The sequence below is a fragment of the Strix aluco genome, chromosome 3 (genome assembly GCF_031877795.1).
Source record: "Strix aluco isolate bStrAlu1 chromosome 3, bStrAlu1.hap1, whole genome shotgun sequence".
NCBI classification, from domain to species: domain Eukaryota; kingdom Metazoa; phylum Chordata; class Aves; order Strigiformes; family Strigidae; genus Strix; species Strix aluco.
The window spans coordinates 22,846,847-22,867,191 of NC_133933.1; the positions used below are offsets into that span (position 1 = coordinate 22,846,847).

At 37.4% G+C, this 20,345-nt stretch overlaps 1 protein-coding gene across 3 annotated transcripts in view; it reads left to right on the top strand.

Annotated features, from left to right (window-relative positions):
- The window catches only part of LCLAT1 (lysocardiolipin acyltransferase 1), a 122,936-nt gene that overhangs the window by 21,944 nt on the left and 80,647 nt on the right, over window positions 1–20,345 (top strand). For 2 of the 3 annotated variants that reach the window (XM_074817742.1, XM_074817740.1), the window contains one exon: window positions 19,008–19,176. The exons of the other annotated variant lie outside the window; for it this stretch is intronic. In XM_074817742.1, coding sequence (XP_074673843.1) covers window positions 19,012–19,176 — 165 coding nt within the window. In that variant the 5' untranslated portion in view covers window positions 19,008–19,011. The remainder of the gene's footprint in view (window positions 1–19,007; window positions 19,177–20,345) is intronic. 3 annotated transcript variants of the gene reach the window in all.

Genomic DNA, 20,345 nt, shown 5'->3' on the forward strand with positions numbered 1-20,345 from the left:
CCTTTTCATGTGAAATTTCCCTGAATTTTTCCCCATGACTCATTTCCTTCTTGATTCCTTTTTAAGTTCATAGTTTGGCGGTTTGTTTGTTTGTTTTGTTTTTTAAGACAAGTAGGTAGCTTTTTGCTGCTCAGTGTGACGTGGATTTTGCAAAGGTGTATATTCGGTGTTGAAGTTATCCTGTGTCTTCTGAGTGCTTGGGCATTGCAGTCTCTTCTCCATAGGGACACATGCCCTCTTTTCTCTAACTTCTCTTTACAGCCTGTGGGCAAAGACAGGAAGCAAGGCATGCACTTCCAAAGAAAATGGATATTAATCAGAGGTGTATTGTGTGATGAAAGAGGTGGTGGGAAGTAGGATGTTCTATTTTAGTAGATGTCTATTGATGGTTGTAAAGGTCTTGTATTGACAGAAGGTCAACGAGGGAATTTGTTATGGTTTCATAGCTTCTGACTTGCAGTTTTCAGTTCATGCTGATGTACACTCTTTCTGCTGGACTCCTCTAGAACTCATTCCCTGCAATGCCACCTGGCATCTACAGTGGTAAGGGCAGCTCTTTTCTGGATTGAAAACTTGCATGACTAATAATTCATTTTTATTGGAGAAATAGAAATACTGTCCAGTGTGAGAGATACAAAAGATTGATAGAATGCCAGAGTCCTTCAGCCTACAGTCGTTGCCACTTATAAAATAAGTTCTAAGGAATCCATAAATCCTTTATTTACTGTGAATACACCTGGTCTGACCAAACTCTTGAACGTGCTTGAAGCTCTACAATATAACTTTTCTTACAAGGGAAAAAAAATCAAAACTTAGAGGGTTCTTCTAGTACCTGTAAGATAGGGCTTACTTATTGTGTAGAAATCTCCACAATAATATGTTCTATGCAGTTAAAGTTTAGTGTAACGGTTAATGCATCTGAAGCATTGTAAATCCTTGAAGATTTTGGCAGCATTTCTTGGAATATCTTATTCCATAAAGGTTTGTATGATCTGATCACCATACTATCTGAATGCTTCCTGCAGTGAATTAAGGCCTGTCCTGTTTTCCCCTCCTCTCCCCACCCCCTTCGAGGGTTGAAATAAACCTTAGTATTTACAAGACCTGAGTATTTCAAAAAAACATGTGATCTCCCTAGTGAAACAAATGATTTAAATTCTAAATTAATACTTTGTTGGAAAATAAAGGTTAAATACTAGAAATAAAATTGTCTGCAGAGGTTAATTTAGTTTCCATCTACGTATTGGTAGTATCTCTGGTTTTTGTGAGCACATACTACTTTTTCTGTAACTATCTGTTTCCTTTCTCTAAACTTATAAGCCACCAAATGGAGAGCCTTGAATGAAGAATGTCGCTTACTCTTTAATTAGAAACATACCTACCTGTTCTGCTCATAAGCAGTGCAGTCCTCCTAATATTGAAAATTTTGTGGTTAAACTTCTTCATCCTTAATGAAAGAAGCTTACTTTGTAGAGAAATTAAGCTGATTTCTTAGCTAGGCTTTTTCCATATCACTAATAGCATAATTTCTTTTACTTGGATAAATTACTACATCTGAAACAAGTGTGGGATGCTTGAAAAGAAGCCTTAAGAACAAACTGAAAACTGAAATCCAAAATAAGATTAAAGTAAAATAACAAAAACCAAACCAACCTACCCCACACATACTCCCACCCCAATATAACTAGAGAAATCTTCCCTGCATTAACTGACAGCTATTAAGTCATAAGAACTTGCAGTTGCTGAGAGAAAGTGGCAATTCCCAAACTGTGGCGATACTGGCTTAGTTCCCCTTTCTAAAATAAAGGGAGTTTTCCATCCATGTGTAAAGTGTAAATTCTTAGCTTGTTTTGAAGTATTAGTACATCTAAATACTGCTGTTTGTTCAACTGGATAGGAACCCTGAGCAAAAACTTGCTGCTGTGTTTGATTTTTACAATCCTGTTGTGTTCTTGTCTCTGAATGTACAAATAGCTGTAAGTATTTGTTGAAAGGCCAAGTTCTTGTAAATTAGATGCATGCTCAGAAAGTCCCTTGATAAACTAGGCAAACTAAATTTCCAAGCTTGGTTACTATTTATTCTTTTGAATTACGACTAATTTGACTGGAGACAAATGTGGCTGTTCCTGAGTCAGGGGAAAAAATTACTTGGTGAATATAGTTGTCATAACAAAAGGAAGAAAATTTTTGGAATTAGTGACACTTAAATTGCTACCACTTTAATGATTGCACTAAATAGTCCATTATTAAGGACTGGTAGCCTGTTACTAATGTATTTTATTTATTTATATATATATAAAGAATGTGTATGGGGCAGGAGATTGGGATACTCATGGCATTAGTAATAGATTACATTCTTGGGACTATTAGAGGGTAATGGGTTAACCTCACGGAATAGTGAGTAGGGCATCTTTCTGTCTGATGTCTGTTTTATCATCTGTCGGTTACTTTTACTAATTTATAATTTCTTTTGAAAATAGAACTGGCGAAGAGAAAATTCTAGTGGTCACAGCGATGCTTGCCCAGTGTGCATCTGGCCAAGGATGGTCTTTGAAAACACTACTGACTTTAATCAGCCAAACTTATTTTCCATATAATCATATGTATTCAATGTGTTTTACTTAGCTGTTCATGATATACTATTAAGTTTATCTGGTTTATCTAAATGAAGACTGAAGTTTCATGGTTAGCTTGCAATTATCTTTATGGAAACAAGATTATTAAATTGAAATATGGGTCAATAGCATAATAGTGGGAGATGTTAGATATCCACATGCTGGCATTTTCAAAGAGGGCAACTTTTTGGAAGATTGTTCTAGACAAACTATTGTTGGCTAAGTGAACTGAATTGAACAGCCTTCCATAAACATGATTAAATGATCTAATGGTATCTTCTGGTTTTAAACTTTGAGGAGGAGAAGACCATGACAAGTGAAATACAGTTTGAATCTAACACAGTTTCTTCAAATGTCTTCTGGTGTCATTGATGAAATAATATTCTTTTGTATGTTTAAGTTGGCAGGAACAAAAAGAAAACTGAAGAGGGAGCTCTTTTGCAGAAGTACTTCATTTTGCAAACAGATTTTTTTCACTGCTGAAGTTTGTTATGACTCTGCACGTTTAGTCACTTCTTGAAAATTGCCATTTTTCTCTTTACGTACATTGTCACTTCTTATCCTTTTTCATATGTAAGTGTTAGTGAGTCTGATAACCTGAGTTTTGAACTGATCTCTAAATCAGCTTGAAAGGGCTAAACTTCATTATTTACTGAAACTGTTCAAAACTCCAGGCTGTGTGGGTATACAGCAGTAGTTGCATGTTCTTGTAGGAAGACGTTTATTCTTAACAGGAAACTATTCCAGGGCATTCTGTACCTTGCTCCTTCCCTCCCTTTTCTCAGAAGAAAAACTTGAAAAAACTCTTACCTGTATAGTAGTTTGCATTTGGAGGATTCTAATGTCACAAAGATGTGAGGAGAGTGAGGCATCCCTGAGGTTAAGTGTGTCTTTAGCTTCTCCTACTGTGATTGCAAATTTTACTTAGAAGTTCTGAAATATTAACCCCCTGCAGATCAAGCCTCCATGAAAATAAGCTGTGTGTATATTTGCTGCTTCATAGGAAGAGAAAGTGGAGTTTTTGTTTTGTGAAATTAGATTATAGGACCAGCCTATGTGAGTGAGTGAGATGGGATGAGGAATGAGGGGGAATAATTCCAGTGACCCAATTTAAGGTACTTATGTAAATGCCCAAAATGAAATGAAGGAAATCCGTCTTTGACGGATTGGTACTAGGTTTGGCAAATTCAGAATTGCATAAGGTAGTTTTGATTCAGGATTTTAAAAAGTCTGTACTACTTTGCTGGTATGAAGCAGGAGGTAGCTAATTTCCTTTCAATTTAATCTTTTCTCTCTAAGATTTGAAAAAAAATAAACAACCAAACCCTTACTTCAGAAACACAGTAATGTTATTATAATATACGTACAAAAGACATGAAAGCTGACTTGAAGGTGATTCTTAAAATTACTTCAATTCTTTTAGCTTCAATATCTATTTAAGCTAAAATACTTGAAGAAATGTGCTCCTTTACATAAGCACCTCTTGGTCTGGAAGGTGCTTGTTGTTTAATATTTCATCACCATAATGGCAGGTTATATGTGCTGCCAAGAGACCATTACATTTTCTTCTTGTGCTCAGGCTGTTCCAGGGAGATACCTTTAAGGTGAGAAAATGCGTATTTAACAAATCCTGTCATCACTGCCTATGCAGTGAGAGAGCTTTGTGTGAACTTCTTACCCCATTCCTCCAAGCTTAATTGCTCACATTTCTGTGGAGCAAAGTGTAATTTAAAAAAAAAAAAAAAAAAAAGACAAAATAAAACCAAGTACTGGAATCAGATGTGATTTCCAAGGAGAGGCTTTAAAAATGGCTTATGGAAATAATAAAGATTATTTGATTGTAAATACTGTAGTATATCTACAAAAGGTGTTTTGCTTTCTGCAAGGAAAACAGTGGGAAGTTCCATCTGATGTTGTTAAAAATTTATTTAGAAAATGAGTTGTTCCATAGTAAAATCTTGATACTTCAAATTTTTTTGGTTTATCTCCTAATGATATTCCCATCAAAGCACCAACTGCAGCTTTACCTTCATATCCTTTGCCTGATGGGAATATATCAGTGGCACATGCTAGGACTAGTGCAGGGCTACACATGTGCTATTTGACCAGCCAGCTGCTTCCAAAGAGAATTTATATGGCTATGTTATTTCAGTGTGCTCTTTGAAAAGACTGCTAATTTGTCATATAATTAAACTGGTGAAGGTGGGGGAGAATCTAAGAATGCTGGCTTTGGTGACTATTGCTAGCTTACCTTTTACAGTAAAAACTGACAAAGGTGTCACCCATTTTTTCCCTCCTGTTCCCTGTTCTCTACAGCAAAAAAACCCCAAACAAATTAAAAGAGAACTTTGATTAAATAGTAAGTATGGGTAGTAATATCTTTACTAAAAACTGAATTACTATATGCATTGCTCATAAAACTTTTCTGAATACTGATGTAGAAGGTTGTTTGATATATTCAAATGCAAGGCAAGAGGGAAAGTGAAGACTTAAAGAATAGTTTCATGAACATTTGTCTTCAGAATATTTTTCTGAATACTGTTCTGACGTTCTCATCAGTACATCAAAATTAGTGATCGGATTTAATTGGTCAGCAATCCTTGGCATCACTTAGTCCAATGATTGATTCCTCTTACCAGCATTACTTTAATAATATATCTGATCCCAAAAGAAGAGATCTTTTTTTAAAAGTTGTTGTGAACGCTGCTTTTCTTACTGTAACAGTTCAATAAAATGTTCAGCTGTGGCAGAATTGGAAAGGAAACACACGTTGTTGTAGCTTGTATCTATGTTGGAAGAAATTTTCAATATAATAAATCTTAGCTGTTGTTGAAAACTGTGTGCTCAGCAGGAATCCATGTTTCCTCAAGTTGTTTTCAAATTTTCTCCTTACTGCGCTTTTGAAAACTTCTTTACAACCAGCTTTACCCCTCCTTCAGTGAGTTAGACAAGGGTTCTTGGGAAAGATGGGCGATGGAAAACTCAAGCTCATATACGCCCGAGACAGTACATTAATCTTCTGGGTTGTAATTGGCTTCAAATTGTCTTTGTTAGAAGGCATGTTGTTTTGCCTTGCTTAGCTGTAATACAGGCTTTCCAATAGCTCTAGGCTTTCCCTTTGACATAGTATGTTCCTTTATTCCCACTGCTGTGTTTTGGTTCTTTCTGTCCTTTCTCTCTGGCTATTAATCTGCAACAACAGCAGGAGCAGGTGAAAATGATTTGTGTGAGAAGAAAAGTTTTAAGAGTTAAGCAACTTTATGTAAAATTAAAAATGATACATTTTAGCCTTGAGAAATTACGGGCTTAATCTAAGTTATTTGTGTTAATCCAAGTATATAAATGATATACAGCCTGGGATTTTTCTCCCAGCATATTTGTAGATACCATAGTAGAAGTTGCAAACATTCATCTTCTACTTAAACTATGAAAAATGTATTATTGATCTTTAAATAACTGAGTATAATTCTCTCTGCATTTCTGTGAAGAGCTTTTAAGGCCATGTACATATTAAGAGCTACCCTCATGGGAAGACAGTGCTCTAGCATAAATTCAGATCAAAGTACATCCAAGAAATCATATTTACTGTTAAGAGTGGAAGCACTCAAAAAAAGTGTCCACATACGTTCCCCTGTGAAAGTCAAAATTAAGAGTTTAAAACTTAATCACAGATTAACTTTTTCAGAGGTGTTATTGCCCCAGCTGTTGCTCAAGGTGGACCTGCTGAGGGGAGGGTTCAGAACTCTGAAGGGCAGGACCCTTGCCTTGTTTGTCACTGGGGCTCTTATATTAGTCCCATTGTGGAGAATTAGGTTTAAGACCCCGCACAGCATGAGTTAAGATATGTAGGAGTCAGTGTTTCTCAATTAGCTGTCTCCACTAGAATAGAAATTCACATGCTATTCATTCTGCCTATGAGCTTGGAAAGCAGCATCACTGCATGTTGTCTTGGATTTTTGCCTCTGGGAAAGATGGCAAGTTGACCCAACTGCCAGTTAATTAATTCATAATATTTTAGTAAAGAGTTGGGACAATTTTACAGTTCCTTATTTTATGAAAGTCTTGTAACTATAGTTTCTCTAAATAATTTGCATGCTTTTGTTAGTATTTACTTATGCTAGCATAAGTGAGTAGCTTTAATAGACTCCAAGTGATACTGTGTAATATCAGGTCTTCGATCCTTGTGTTGCATCATTTGCCATCACTACTCTTGCTCTTGTTTATCAAGCTGTTTGCTTGATGGTCATGCTGGCAACAAAAATGTTTGAGCTGAGCATCTCAGTATAGGGATAAGCTAGCTGTCTGTTCCGTGCTCAGATGAAAAATGTCACTTAGCTCTGGGACACAAAAATATTTCATAGTCAGTGCTGTTATTTTTAATGCTGGCGCTTCTGTGTTCAACTTTGTAGCTGTGCTTGTGATGTTTTTTCTTAACTTCAGCATGCCTTGCAGCCATGCCAGAAGTGGACTAATTTTCTTGAGGCTGTATTGTTTGAACGCAGAGCGTTCCAGGATGTAAAGATATACTGTCCTTTGGTTATTTGTGAGTACTGAGAGTTTCAGCAGTGTGTTTACTTTCGTAAGACACAGGGAGAAGCCTCAAACTGAAGAGGAAGAGAGGGAAGTGGAATGTCATAAGCCTCTGGTTTTGACAAGTCCGTGATTTATAGTTCCTCCAATAAAAGTATCGCCTCCACAATGCCCTTTGCAATGAACTCATTAAAAGCATTTCAAGAGCTCTGATTGCATTTGGGGATTCTTCTGCAAATGCAACTAGAAAGATGTATGTGCTATTTCATATATATATATCCTTAGCCAGTTGCCCAGGTACTTCACTTACTAATGAGCATATTTTACAGCTTGAAGATAAGCTTCTGTTTCTGTGATACTAGTATGCTAATCAGAAGTAGCAGATTCTTTCCAGGAATTCTGTGTTTTTGTATAATCTTTTTCCTGAAAGGTCAGGGCACTTGGTAAAAGGGGAAACATAAGCCAGGGTGTGTTCCCACTTGGAAATAACTGAGAGAATGATAGATCTTGGAAGATAAATTCTTGTAGCGGGGTGGGGGGGGAAGAAAAATCCTTATAATGAATTGCTGGATCATCAACTCTAAATCTGTCTGGCCCTAAAGAAAATTCTAGATACAGCTGATACTAAACATGTTCCATGACTATAGAAACTGCTATGTGAAGATTCCTGATTTAGATATTTCTGGTAGCATGATCTGCACAGCCAAATCTGGATAATATCTTCCTTTTTTGGATATGATTTATCTAGTACAAAGATTGAGTCATTGCATCTCTTCTGAGATTCCTTTATTATTATTTCTTTTAAGGGGAAGAGGGGATACCAATAAATAACCTTCTCTAGACTCTGTCTAACCTTGTCACCTGTCTTGTTTTTCTTCCATATGATAGTTTTTGTGTAGGTCAGGGTATTCTTCATCTTCTGGCCTCTCATCCCTGAGGTATGAGCAGCATAGTTTCCTTAACTTTCCAAACAATTTTTTGCTTCAACAATCATAATCTTTTAAAAGCTGTTCTGTCTTTTTGTTCCTTTCCCCTGTCACTTTGTAGCTTTTAAGACACTTCTGTAGCAACATCAGCAGTACGGAGTCGGAGGCTGGATGTGGTCAGTCGGCCTATAACAATGCCCCAAATGTGTGTTGGGAGGCTCTTTATCTGCAGCTCTTGTGAGGCTTTCCTTCTCCCTCTTTTTCTCCTAATAGGTCTTCTTAAGCTAGAGCATTGCTGTCACGTGTAAAATCTAGTAGTCCCTGAATAGCTATAATGGGTTATTTCCCTGACTAGGTTACTTGCTGTTCTGTAATTATTTCATGGATACTTTATTTTTGGATTGCCTAGCATCTATGTGTGCCACAGCATGTCTATCTAATGAATCTGCAACTGCCAAATGTATTTGAAGCTGACTTGAAACTCATTCTTACTGTAACATTGACTTGGTCTTTGTGATGGGAAATAGAACACCTATTAAACCACTTTTAATTCTTTTTTACAAGCTTCTTTCAGTTCTGGCAAACTTTATTAGAAACTGAGATTCTGTTTCAAATGAGCTACTATTTCACATAATACAAAGCTAAAAAGCTAAAAATCTTAGTCCTAGATGATGCTTTTTTCTTTTTGTCTTCTGGCAGCTTGGTGAAATATTGCGTAAGCACTGACAGATAACTTCCCTGGTTGCTTCAGCATTGAATTACTTTATTTAGCTTCTTATGGTAATGTGTTATAGGATAAAGTGACCTTGCTAAATGTTCATGCAAGACATTTTGTTATTCATTTGTCAATAGCACTGGGTCCTTTGCATCTAAATGCAAAACACTTTACAAGTAAGAATCAAACGGTCGCTCATACCTTCCGATGTGTTTGAGGGACCAAAACCATTCAGCTTTAACAAGAAACACGAGTTGCTTTAGTATACTATGTTGGTAAAATATTTTCTGTCTTTGAGAACACTTTAAGTTTGAAGAAAAATGTTGCGTTTTATAGAATCAGGTTCAGTAGCCCTGGAACCAGAAGCAACGTATCTGAATCAGCCTGCTGCTGTGCATGGGCTGAGAATCCCTGCTGAGAACGGAGCTTTATTAGCTCAAGTACAGATCCTCTAACTCAGCCGTGCGTCTTCCCAGGCAAGGCTTGCATCTGTGCACAGCCCCACGCAGATACGTGAAGGATGTATTTGAAATGCAGTGCTCTGTTAGAAATGGCTTAGAAGACCTGGATCGACTTGAAGCTCTGGGGATGTCCCTTTGGAGTTCTGTCAGAAGAGAAGCTTCCCTTTGTGGCTGGTGGAAAGCTGAAGATGGGGTTAAGGCTACAGTTCTTAACACTGGTTTGTAATGTAATCTTAGAAATAGCCAGATACGCTGTTGACTGATCCTACTGGTGAGCTATGCAAATAAGATTTGAAGAACCTTCTCTAGAAGGCTCCAAAAAGCACAGCAGAACTTAATTTCTTACCGTTAGGTCTTGAAGCAGAAATATTAGTTAGTGGTGGGACAGTAGTTTGTCAGTGTATGGTTTTTGGCTATATCGCTTTGGGTGTCCCATCTTTACTAAAACATAACAGAATGAGAACAGGATTTCATGTCCAGAAATGGAACGAATGCAAATAAACTCTTTCTGCTGCTTCTAGTGCAAATGAAATGTTTGTAAATTTTCTGCAGAACTACTGCATTTTTCCTCTTTTGCTTCAAAGTCTGGCAGGTAACTGATCTATTGTTTCTACTATGCTTACCTTGGAAAGCAGCCAGTCTGTAAGCATAACTCTCTAGAAAACTACAATTTATGTGGCTTTTAAAGTTGTTATAAACATGTGATATTTGCTGATGTGTAAGCATGCTTCAAAGTGCTGTGTATTCCTGATACAAAGGTAGCCCTGCAAAATTTCAAGTTCTCTGAAGTATGGAATTTTCCAGTCATGTGGCTAGAACATTTTTAACGTTATTTGCAAATGTTTTTTTTTCTTTGATAATTGTCTTGGAAATATGTTTTAAAAAACCTGAGGCAGTTGCATAGACTCAGAGGCTTGGCAGAGTTATATGCAATTGATAATAGCAATTTATTATTATTAAGGAAAAAAATAGTGATATAAATTTGTCTGTTCTCCTTCTCTCATGTAAGTGCTGTTTACTGACTTACATGGTAGGGAAATAAAGGTAAGTCCCTAGTTTCTCTTTTCAGCCCTTTAACAATCCTAAGAATAGATAAAATCCATAATCTGATTTTGCAGTTGATTCTGGGTGGAGACTCACTGTCTTCAGTAAGTTTGCTGTTGGGATTTTTTTTTTTTTAGCATGGGGCCTTCTGAAGTTTTATAGCATGTAAAAGTGCTACTAAGAAAGGGAATAAAGTAGTTTAGCAATTGCTGTTCTTCTGCAGGTGATGACTGTCATAGTATAAAATTTATTTAAAAAAAGCTGCTTTGGTTGAAAATAACAAACAAAAAAACCCCCCACACTGTAATATTACCCATCCAGAATCAAATTTATTTGTAGTATACATTATAACTGGAAAAAGGGGAATTATTTGGGTTAATACATTCTGTTCTAAAACTGAGAGTGGTTTTTGTAAAGGATGGTCACAAATGCAAGGCTCTCACTGAAGATTTCTCCAAGTTGGGTACCTTGCTTAAGACCTCTGAAAGTCTGCATTTAATATCCCCCCTTTTTATTTTCATAATTGCACTCTTCAGAGTAATAGGAGCATAAGTTTTCTGTTACACTGTTACTATTCTAGTGATGGTCGATTAGTTTTTGTAGCTTGTTGAAAGGGCTGTGTTTGAATTTTGTTCATATGTGTCTCCTGTATTTCTTTTGAGTTTTAAGTTTCATCTGTCTTGATGAGGGTAGAAAAGCCATTAGAAGTTACATAGATGTATCCTTACACAGAAAGGAGTTGTGAGTTACTGTTCTGTAAGCAGGCTGAGAAAAGAGTTTATCTTGGAAATGGTGAACACAACAAAGTTTTTAGAACCTTGAAAATTCAACATTTTTTTTTAAATTGTACATTCAGGATCTGTTGCAGTATATATCAATAACTTGAAGAACTTTCACTGTTTTCAGGGAGTGATTTTGGTTCAATGCCAGTGGCAGAGATTTTAAGATACTCCACTGAACACTCTACTAGTTTTGTCTTTGATTAACTGTTCTTCAGCATGGAGCCCTTGATTTCTGTTCCCTAGCTGAGGATTCTGCGAACTAAAGCATCGGGGTGCTCTTAAACGGGGAAAAAAAAAAATGATTTATTGGTTTGTTTGTAACATCCAATTACAAAGTGGAACATTTAATCTGTTTTTCATAATTTTCATTTGGATTTGTTATCTGTCAAAGTTGGCCAGCTTTTTGGTCTGTTGTGGACTTTTAAAACCAGAGGACTTAGATTTGCCAGCTGTCAACAACAAGTAGCTTTTGTTGTAAAGTAGACTGGGCCTAGAGCTGACCTGCAGGTTTTGCATAATATACATAATAAAGATCCAGAACTGACCACTGCTCCATGTTTGTTGCAAGGGTATGGGATTTCATTTTGTTTTGTTTTAAAGACGGGGGATGAAGGGGGTGGGAGAGAATACAACAGCTGTTCTTCATCTGCCAAACCTATTTTTGAGGACTTGTCAGCCAGGGCACTCTTTTTATATTGGCTGTTGTGTAATACAGGGCCACAGTTAACTTGAAGGACAGTGCAGAGAACAACTATATGGAAATCCATGAAGAAGTAATTAAAAATTACTTGTGTCTGTGCAATATGCATAATAAAAAATGAGGTGGCTTTTGGTAGAAAAAGCTATTATGCGTTTCTTCCTACAGCAGCTCAAATTTGTCAGTTCATCTAGATTTTCTGAATATAGTAAGGAATAAAAGCAAGCTACTTTTCCATAAATCATTCTTTTCTTTTTTTTTTTTTTTTTTCCCCAGGAAGCAGCTGTAGCTGTTGCTTGATACCCTCTTACAAATGATTTTAAATACCTTAGCTCATGCTCTCATTCAGGCTTTATTGGTCTAATGGTTGTCTGGAGCAACAGTGGAAAGAGTACAAGTAAACAAGAGTGAAAAAGCATCTGTACCCTGACTGAATTATCTGCTTACAGTATCTAAAGGCTGTACTGCAAAGAATCTCAGCCAGGTTTTTTGTGTTTGGAAAGACACACTTACTTGGAAGAGCAAATTAAATATTCTGTTAAATTTTTTATTAAATTATGATAGTCAGATTCAGTCTTGGCAAATAAAAGATAATAAATTGTAAGATGCAACAATAATCATATTTTGTTGGTAATATTTATGGAAATTACTCATTAAGTATTGTACTTTTTATTTTGTGCATCTGTAAGCTAATATCTGCTATACTGTTACAGAGGGTCAGGGATGTGGTTTGTGATGATAGTTATCTTTTATTACGCTATCCTATGTTGTTTTACTATATGTGTATTAAATCTCTTAAAAGTTTTTAAATGCAAGAGCTGAATAAAAGGAAAGTAGCTTTAATGGTCAAGTGCCTGTTTCTTCACATGTTTTTTCTGTGATAGTGATCTGCCCCATATTTGTATGTTCCTTAAAATACTGTAGTGCTCAAGAGAAGGATCAGACATAAAATGTAGTTCATAAAAGAGGTCTGTGGAGACTGATGGAGCTTCTTGCCTGTATCGTGTGGGCTCCTGATTAGAGTGGATATCTGTGCAAATAACAATTCAGCTTCTTCTCGTCATTGCTTCCCATATAACCTCTCCTATTTCTGCAGTTCTTTTAACTGAGGCACAAGTGAGAAGTTATGTGATCAAAGAGATGGGGTAAGTTGTAGATTTGGAAATACAACTGAGTCAGTCTACAAAAGCTTGCTGTAGGCAATTTTCTTTTTAAAATATGGTACTGCATAGAAACTGGTTTCTTGCTCTGACTGCAAGGATTGGTAAAAATTTCCTTTGAAATGTTATGGAAAAACCCCCATAAAATGCTCCAACAGAAAAGCCTGGTGATTTGTTGGACTTGAAACATTCTGTTAGTATGTGTCATTTCCACTGAAACTTTGTCTGCCTAGATGATGTTTTATTACTTGGCCACCTGCTTCATGGTTGCCGAGGCCCCTGTGTTACTTGCCTCGCAAGCTAGGAAGGATTGTCCGGCTGCCTGCTCTCCTGTCTAGATGATTTTGTTTAGTAATCTTCAAAACTAGTGACCAAACAAAAGTTTGGGTCATTCGTTTAATGACTTGTTTAATGGACACCCGTGAAGTTGGCAATCTCTTTTTCCCCCCTCTTGCCCACCTCCTTGAAGTCTGATTCACTTCACCCAGATGAAAGATTTCTAAAATTGTGAATATTTTATATTCTGACCTGGAAATTATGTTTCAGAATGCAAAATTGAATGCGGGAGCTGGAATTTCCAGCTCGCCCCTTTCATTTGCCATGCTTAGAGGAAATGCAGAACTAAACCAAGTCAGTTCACAGTTAAGTGCTGGCTTTCTTTGCAGAACTGTTGGAGAAAAGGCATCATTGGGTGTCTGTGTGAGTTTCTGCTTGATTTTAATTGAAGGTAACGTTTACCTTTTCCACTGGTAATTGACTGAAAGAAGAATTAAACCCAATGCCTAGTATTCCCCTTTCAGTTCTTGAAGATTAATGAACAGTTTTATTGCCTGTGCTGATTGAATGGAAACATACTGACCAGTAATAATACATTGTTGTTTTATTGGCACTAAGGAACATTTCTTTATTTTTTCAGTAGTGTAATAAAACCTGATTTGCTGACTGCGTAATACTAAGTGCTTAAAAATCTCTCTAGTTATCGGGCAGCTGGCTTTGTCAGGTAGTATTGCTTAATTCCATACTGTAGGTTAAATCTTGTTTTATATTGAACCTGGAAGACAAGTCAACCTGTTTGTACAAGAACTCTGAATTAGCCAGGAACTGTTAAAGAAACGTGAAGCATGTGGTGAGTCTTGACTGCTGTGAAACTTCTAGACCTTTAGTTTTAGAACTTTTTTGTGTCTTAACAGATAAACTTATTTTGCATCCTTTGCCCACTTATAAGCCATAGAAGCAGTTGTGAAGAAAAACTAGTTTTGTTGTAGAGAACAGGCTGTTTAAAACCTTTTGAAATCATCACCATAACAAGTTGTGGTTTATCTGTCATTCCAGCTGTACCTTGAATAAAAGCATGTAGATGATAAGTAAAACAAGCCAAAATCCGATCACAGGAAGGTTCCTCTGCTTTATGTTACTATGCAAACACTTTGCATAGAATATTGAAATAATTTCAAGAAAATATTTAATAAAGATGAAGTTCACAAAAATGCAACTGTTTTGGAAAGTAATTTGTCCCATTGTAGCCAAGAATTATTAAAATTGACTGAAATGTAAAACAAAAATTGTATTTTAAGAATTACTGTTTCCCGTTACCTGGAGACAGAGCATGTTTTCCTTCTGCTATGGCAACGAGAACATGTGAAATACAGTACCCCAATAACTTGGAGTTCTGCCACAAAATAGATGAAGAACTACAAGCCCAGTATGAAGGTGCAGTCTTTCTCACTGTTTGCAGCTTTCAGCCTGAATCTTGAAATAATTTTGACCGTCTCCCCACAGCTCTGACCCACACAGCAAATGGAAAGTGGCTTTAAGATGCATAAAGGCTGTAATACGTGCTAAATCCAGTGTTGAGAGTGATTGCTGCATTAGGAGGAGATGTCAGCAGTAGTAAAGGAGTACTTCTGTTCTTTGGAAATGCTTGGCTTCTGTTATTCAGACTTCCTGTCAAAACCTTTAAGTTCATTTCTTGGGTGTCTCATCTCTGACATGAATCAGCTCCAATTTTTCTTAGTTTTGAGATTTTTAACATTTGTTTGAGATCATTTTACAAGTCCTCATTGGGTACTCCTTTCCCTTTGTGATTATTTGGTTGTTTTTAAATCATGTTTTGAAGTTGCAGGTGTGTATTTTGCAGTGATCTGTTACTTCTCTTGTTGAATGCCTATGTTAGATTTGGGATGGTTGCCATATTTCTAAGCTTCTGGGAATTTCTCAGGTGACTGACACAATGGTAAACTCGGCACAACAGCCCTTGTAGAGCTAACACAAGTTGACACCCATATGTGGAGACTGGCCTGGCCTGGCTAGACTTGACAGCTGAGCTTGCGTGCCAACTGTGCAGTCCTCAGCATTGCAGCCTCCCTTTTCCTCGGGGTGGGTGGCCACTTTGGAGAGTGCTGCTCTTCGCCTGCCCAAATGAGCTGGTATTATGATGGGGGAAAGGAGATGTGTGTATGGGAGGGGTATTACTGAATCGAGATGGGAGGTGTGGGGTGTGGGGCTGGGAGAGGGTTTGCTGTTGGGAAGGGAAAAAGGTGAGGATACAGAGCTGAGCAAAGACAGGCAAAAGAGGTTTGTTAAACAAGTTGCAGCACTGTGTGAACACGACTGTACTGCTTCAGAGACAGGGCAGTTCCCAAACTGTACTGAAGCTTTAGCAGGACACAAATTTATAACTAATTACTTTGTCTGACCAGAGCTGGCTCTGTGCTATTTACAGACTTGTGCACTGTACTCCTACCTGAGCAGGTGCTGGAGCCGGCTCCCACTTGACTTGGAGAGGGCACATTGACACCTCTTGACTTGGAGAGGGCACATTGCTTCTGCAGTGCACCTGGTCTGGCGAGCGTGCCAAATCCAGCCTGGGCCTTCAGCCTCTTCTCTGCCCTCCCTGCCCTAAACACAGGCAGGGCAATGCCTTTGCTGACTGGCTCAGGGCATGTGCTGTTGGCAGCCAACGTGCCCAGCAGCTTGTGTGATGAATACTCATCCTTGACTGTTGGCTAAAATGAGAGTATATGTAAATATTTCTCAAGTGACATGTGTAGGCAGATACATTTTTATAATAGATAGATAATAGATAACCTATTGTCCGGGCTGTAACTCTACCACCTGAAACTACAAAGGAAAACAAACGGGTTGAGTTTGTTAACAATTTCACTTTGTAACTAAAATGAGCTTGCTGAGCACTGTTTTCAGAAGGCCAGCTGGATGGTTACTCTCTGCTGTAAGTTCTTCACATTATCACAGGCTTCTCATTTTGCAGTTTTGCTCAAATTCAATAAGAGGGAGTTGTTTTTCTGTTCATACTTGTTTGCGTGGTATGTGCTTTATTGTGGTGGCACTAATTCAGAGACGAAATCCATCCATTATTCTAGATAAATGCATGTGTACACGTGTAAAGATATATAATGTATTAAGTATAAGCAATAAGCAAAATATGCTATGTATCACACTTCAAAAATGTGGCTGCAAGAGAGATAAATGACATCAATTAAAAACACACATGGTATCTTTTGTGTCTAGAAATAAACACCACGTTGTTTAACTCAGTGGAGTGCAGTATGACTTATGTATATACTGTAACGTTAAAGAAAATACTGCTGGGGTGCAGGTTGAAGAACTTCAGAACTTAGGTCTTTTCCATAGCTCAGATACCTTCACATATAAAGAAAAATGTTTACAAGACAGTCTGTCACATAAAATACAGAACAGATTTTTTTCTAAAATATTTGACTCTGTGCTATAATTTGAGGGAAGGATCAGTGTAAACTGTGAAAAGCTCAGCCTGTAAATAAGTGACCTACATTGCTTTCCTAAGAGTCTAGGAGGATAACAAGGCAACGTTTTTACTCATTAACTCTGTGGTTACCTGTGTGCAGTAGTCAAGTATCTGGAACTGGAACACATGCCTCTGTTATCCGGTGGCTGCCTGGAGCCAGGGTGTCTGTCTGGCGGACGTCATTACGTCCGACTCGATGACCAGTGGCTCTAAGCAGCCTTGCAGAGGACCGGAGCAGCTGGCTGAAGCTAAACAAACTCGTGTTCTCTGCCTGCTAGTAGGTTTTACCTGTCTGAAAGCTGTTCCTAGATGTTTCCAGTTGTTTTGCTGTGTGTTGTCCTCAGAAAATGCTTGATTAGATCAAGCACACTGGATTTTAGTCCTCTCTGCTGCCTTTTGCAGTAGGTCTCAAATCTTGATATGTCAGGAGAAGGCTGTTTCGTCTAGTCCTGCTGCAGTTAATGCTTTTCTTTGCCCTTTCTGTTGTTTCTGTCCTTCTCTGTTTTTGTTGTTTTTTTTTTTTTTCCTTTTGTCCTCTGCTACCTTTATTTCAGGCTTTCCCCACACAGGTTTGCAGTATCAAATACAAGAAGGCTGTTGGAGCATTGTTTCTTCAGTGCAATGCTCTTCAAGGATCCTTTGATATGTCAGAATTAATCCTAGTTAGTGTGTGCATATGTGGATAGCTGGTTATTTAGTTCCTGCTTTTGGCAGGAAAGAGATGGCTCTGCACTCCAGGATGTAAATAATGTGTATTTGTTTGAATTCAAATTTCATTGTGTTAAAATCTGTCTGAATAGCTATCGGCAAACATTTGTATTTTAGTGTTTTTTTGCTATGCTGCAGAAGTCGGGCTAAATACAGCTTCCTGTATCCTTCTTACATTAACAAATTTGCATGGCCTCTTCTCTTGGCCTTCCTCCAAATATGTAGGTTTAAACAATTTCCTAAACTGTCAAAGTATCCCAAAATAGCACTACTTTCTTGTTACTTGTCAACATGAAGTAGCAGAAGCAAATTCATGTGCTAGCAACACTAGTTTCTTGAGTTTTGAATACTTTGGTGTGCAGACATTATTGCTATGGACGTTGCACAAAACATGCTTGAGATAAATCATGTATGTTACAGTACACAAGGCTTAATGGATTACTTTTCCATTGGTCATTTTAAAATTAAAACCACCAGCTTCCTGTTTTTCTTGTCCTGAAGTCCTGTCTGAGCTCTTAAAATTTCTAAAATAGCCTGTCAAAAAAGGAATTCAGTAAAGTGACTGAAAAGTGACTTCTACTTAACCTTTGATTTTAGAAACAATTGGTTGAGTCCTAAATAGAGGAAAACAGTCTATTTTTAGTCCCTAATTTAGAGAATTGATATTTCCACATTTGCTTTGTCATAGCTGGTGGTAGTTGCTAAATTGTGAAAGCTTGTAGCTATTACAAATGCTTGGAGGATTGCTGAGTGTTCTGTCATAATGCATTAAGAAGCTCCAAGCACTGTACCTTTCAATTTATAATAAGGGAGTCTAGCTGATAGCACAGACACTGGAATATTTCAATTCTAGACTATTGTCTTAAAAAACAAAGTTTTTTGGTGGAATAAGTTGAAAAATAACTAATAAGGACAGTTGAAGTACAGCAGATTTCAAAGTCACAAGTTCTCTAAGCCAGGGTGGGTCAGGAGGTTTCATGCACTACTTGCCTGCCCTGTTTTGTTAAAAAGGGAACTGGTGTTTGAAACGGCTTATCAGTCTCACAAGGTTTGAGTGGTTTCTGAAGGAGGTTGCATGCAGATCCTTGTCAGGTAGGGAAGATGAGTTTCTGCAACACTGTTTGGCAAGAAGAAGCAAAATGAAGAAATAGAAAAGCAAAGTTCCCTGTCTTTAGAAAGTGCTAACGTTAGTACTTTGCCAGTGACAAAACTAATGGCTGAAAAGTTTAATATAGCAGGTGTTTGCTTATATAGCTCTTTTGTACCTTTGGATAATAAAAACAGCTTGCTGAAGATTTGAGAGTGGAACTACATATCGTAATAAGTGGAGGAAATTATTATGTAGCTGATACTTTTATGACCCTTTTAATATCCCAGTGCTCCTTACAAATCACTGTGTTTATAAAGTTGTTCTCTTACAGCTGCTTGTGAGGTAGAACATTTTGCTTGCTTTTACTGTCATCATGTGTTGTTAGCAATGGAAAGAAAAGGAGGAATATTACCTCAAACCGAACTTGTGGACTTGAAGAGTTAGGTAATTACTTTTAGTTTCTCTCGCTAACATAATGCCGACTTTCTTTTTCAGAGCCATGGTGTCATGGAAAGGGATATACTTTGTACTTGCACTATTCTTGGGAAGTTTTTTTGGAAGTCTATTCATGCTCGGTCCTTTTCTACCTTTGATGTTTATCTCACCGGCCTGGTATCGCTGGATCACTGACCGCATTGTGGCCACTTGGCTCACGCTCCCAGTGGTAAGTTGCAGTTTGAGCCAAGTTCTGGGCAACTGTTTGTAATCCCACAGTTTAGTTTGCTTGCTAACCCTTTTGATTTTATTTTTTAAAGTTTTTTATGCTTTTGTCAAAACAAGCCTTAACACACTATCTATGGAGACTTAGGTTTTAGCTCAGTGTTGCAGATCGTGTGCCTCTCCGCAGTCCCCCGGTGATATCTCCATCCAGTGTCAGTTAGATGCTGATCAGAGAAAAGCAGGTGAAGCACTAGTAAGCAAGAGGATTTTTTTAAATTACAGACTTCCTAAATGAGTCATCTTATAAACTCTTCCTTTCGACTGTGCTCCAGCTATCTAATTAGGAAAATTATTCACTGTCTGGTACATTGTTGCTGACCTTCACTGTTCTCTTACTTAATCCTCTTAGAATTTAGTCCTTGTAGTTGAATTAGAGATAAATGATTTCAGGTGAAAATTAAGAACCTCCCCCTAGAAATGAAGTCTTCCTCACTTATAATGCATCAACTTTATAGCTATAGGAGTCTGGAACAATAACAAAGCTCTTCCCTGAATTGTTCCTGAGGAAAGGCAGTATGAATGGGATCTGTCTCTTCATCTGTTCTCTAAAAACCAAGGGACTTTGTTCCTCTAGGCCTCTAAAGATCTGTTTAACTTCTTCTGAAGTAAAATGCTATATTGGTGTGCAGAAATACGTATCTTGTGACATAAAGGAAGATTTATCTTTATTACACATCAGATAGTTTCTGCTTCCTCTGTTTCTGTCTTGGGTGTGAGCTGTTTCATCTTGTAAAACTTTTGTCCTTTTCATTAGTACTAAATGCGATGAAATTAGGAGGGAAGAAATAATTACCAGCAAAGGAAATAGAGGAATTGTTATTTCTCGTCATGATGAAATTTAGCTGATAGACCGATAGTGTCACAAAATCAATCCTTTCTCTGGCTCCCAATTTTTCTAAAATTGCAAACTCTCCCAAATCAAAAACTGGTCTATTTGATTAGCTGCCTGGGTTTTATAATTCTGGATTATTAAAACTAGTTTGTGATAACTTTTGCAGTCTGGAAGTTTGTTTTCAGCCCATACTGGACCTTAAACCAAAATAATGTGAGTATTTTTGTGAAAACGATTCTGTCTTACAAGAATCTTGGGGATTTAGATTCAAGAAAGGGGTC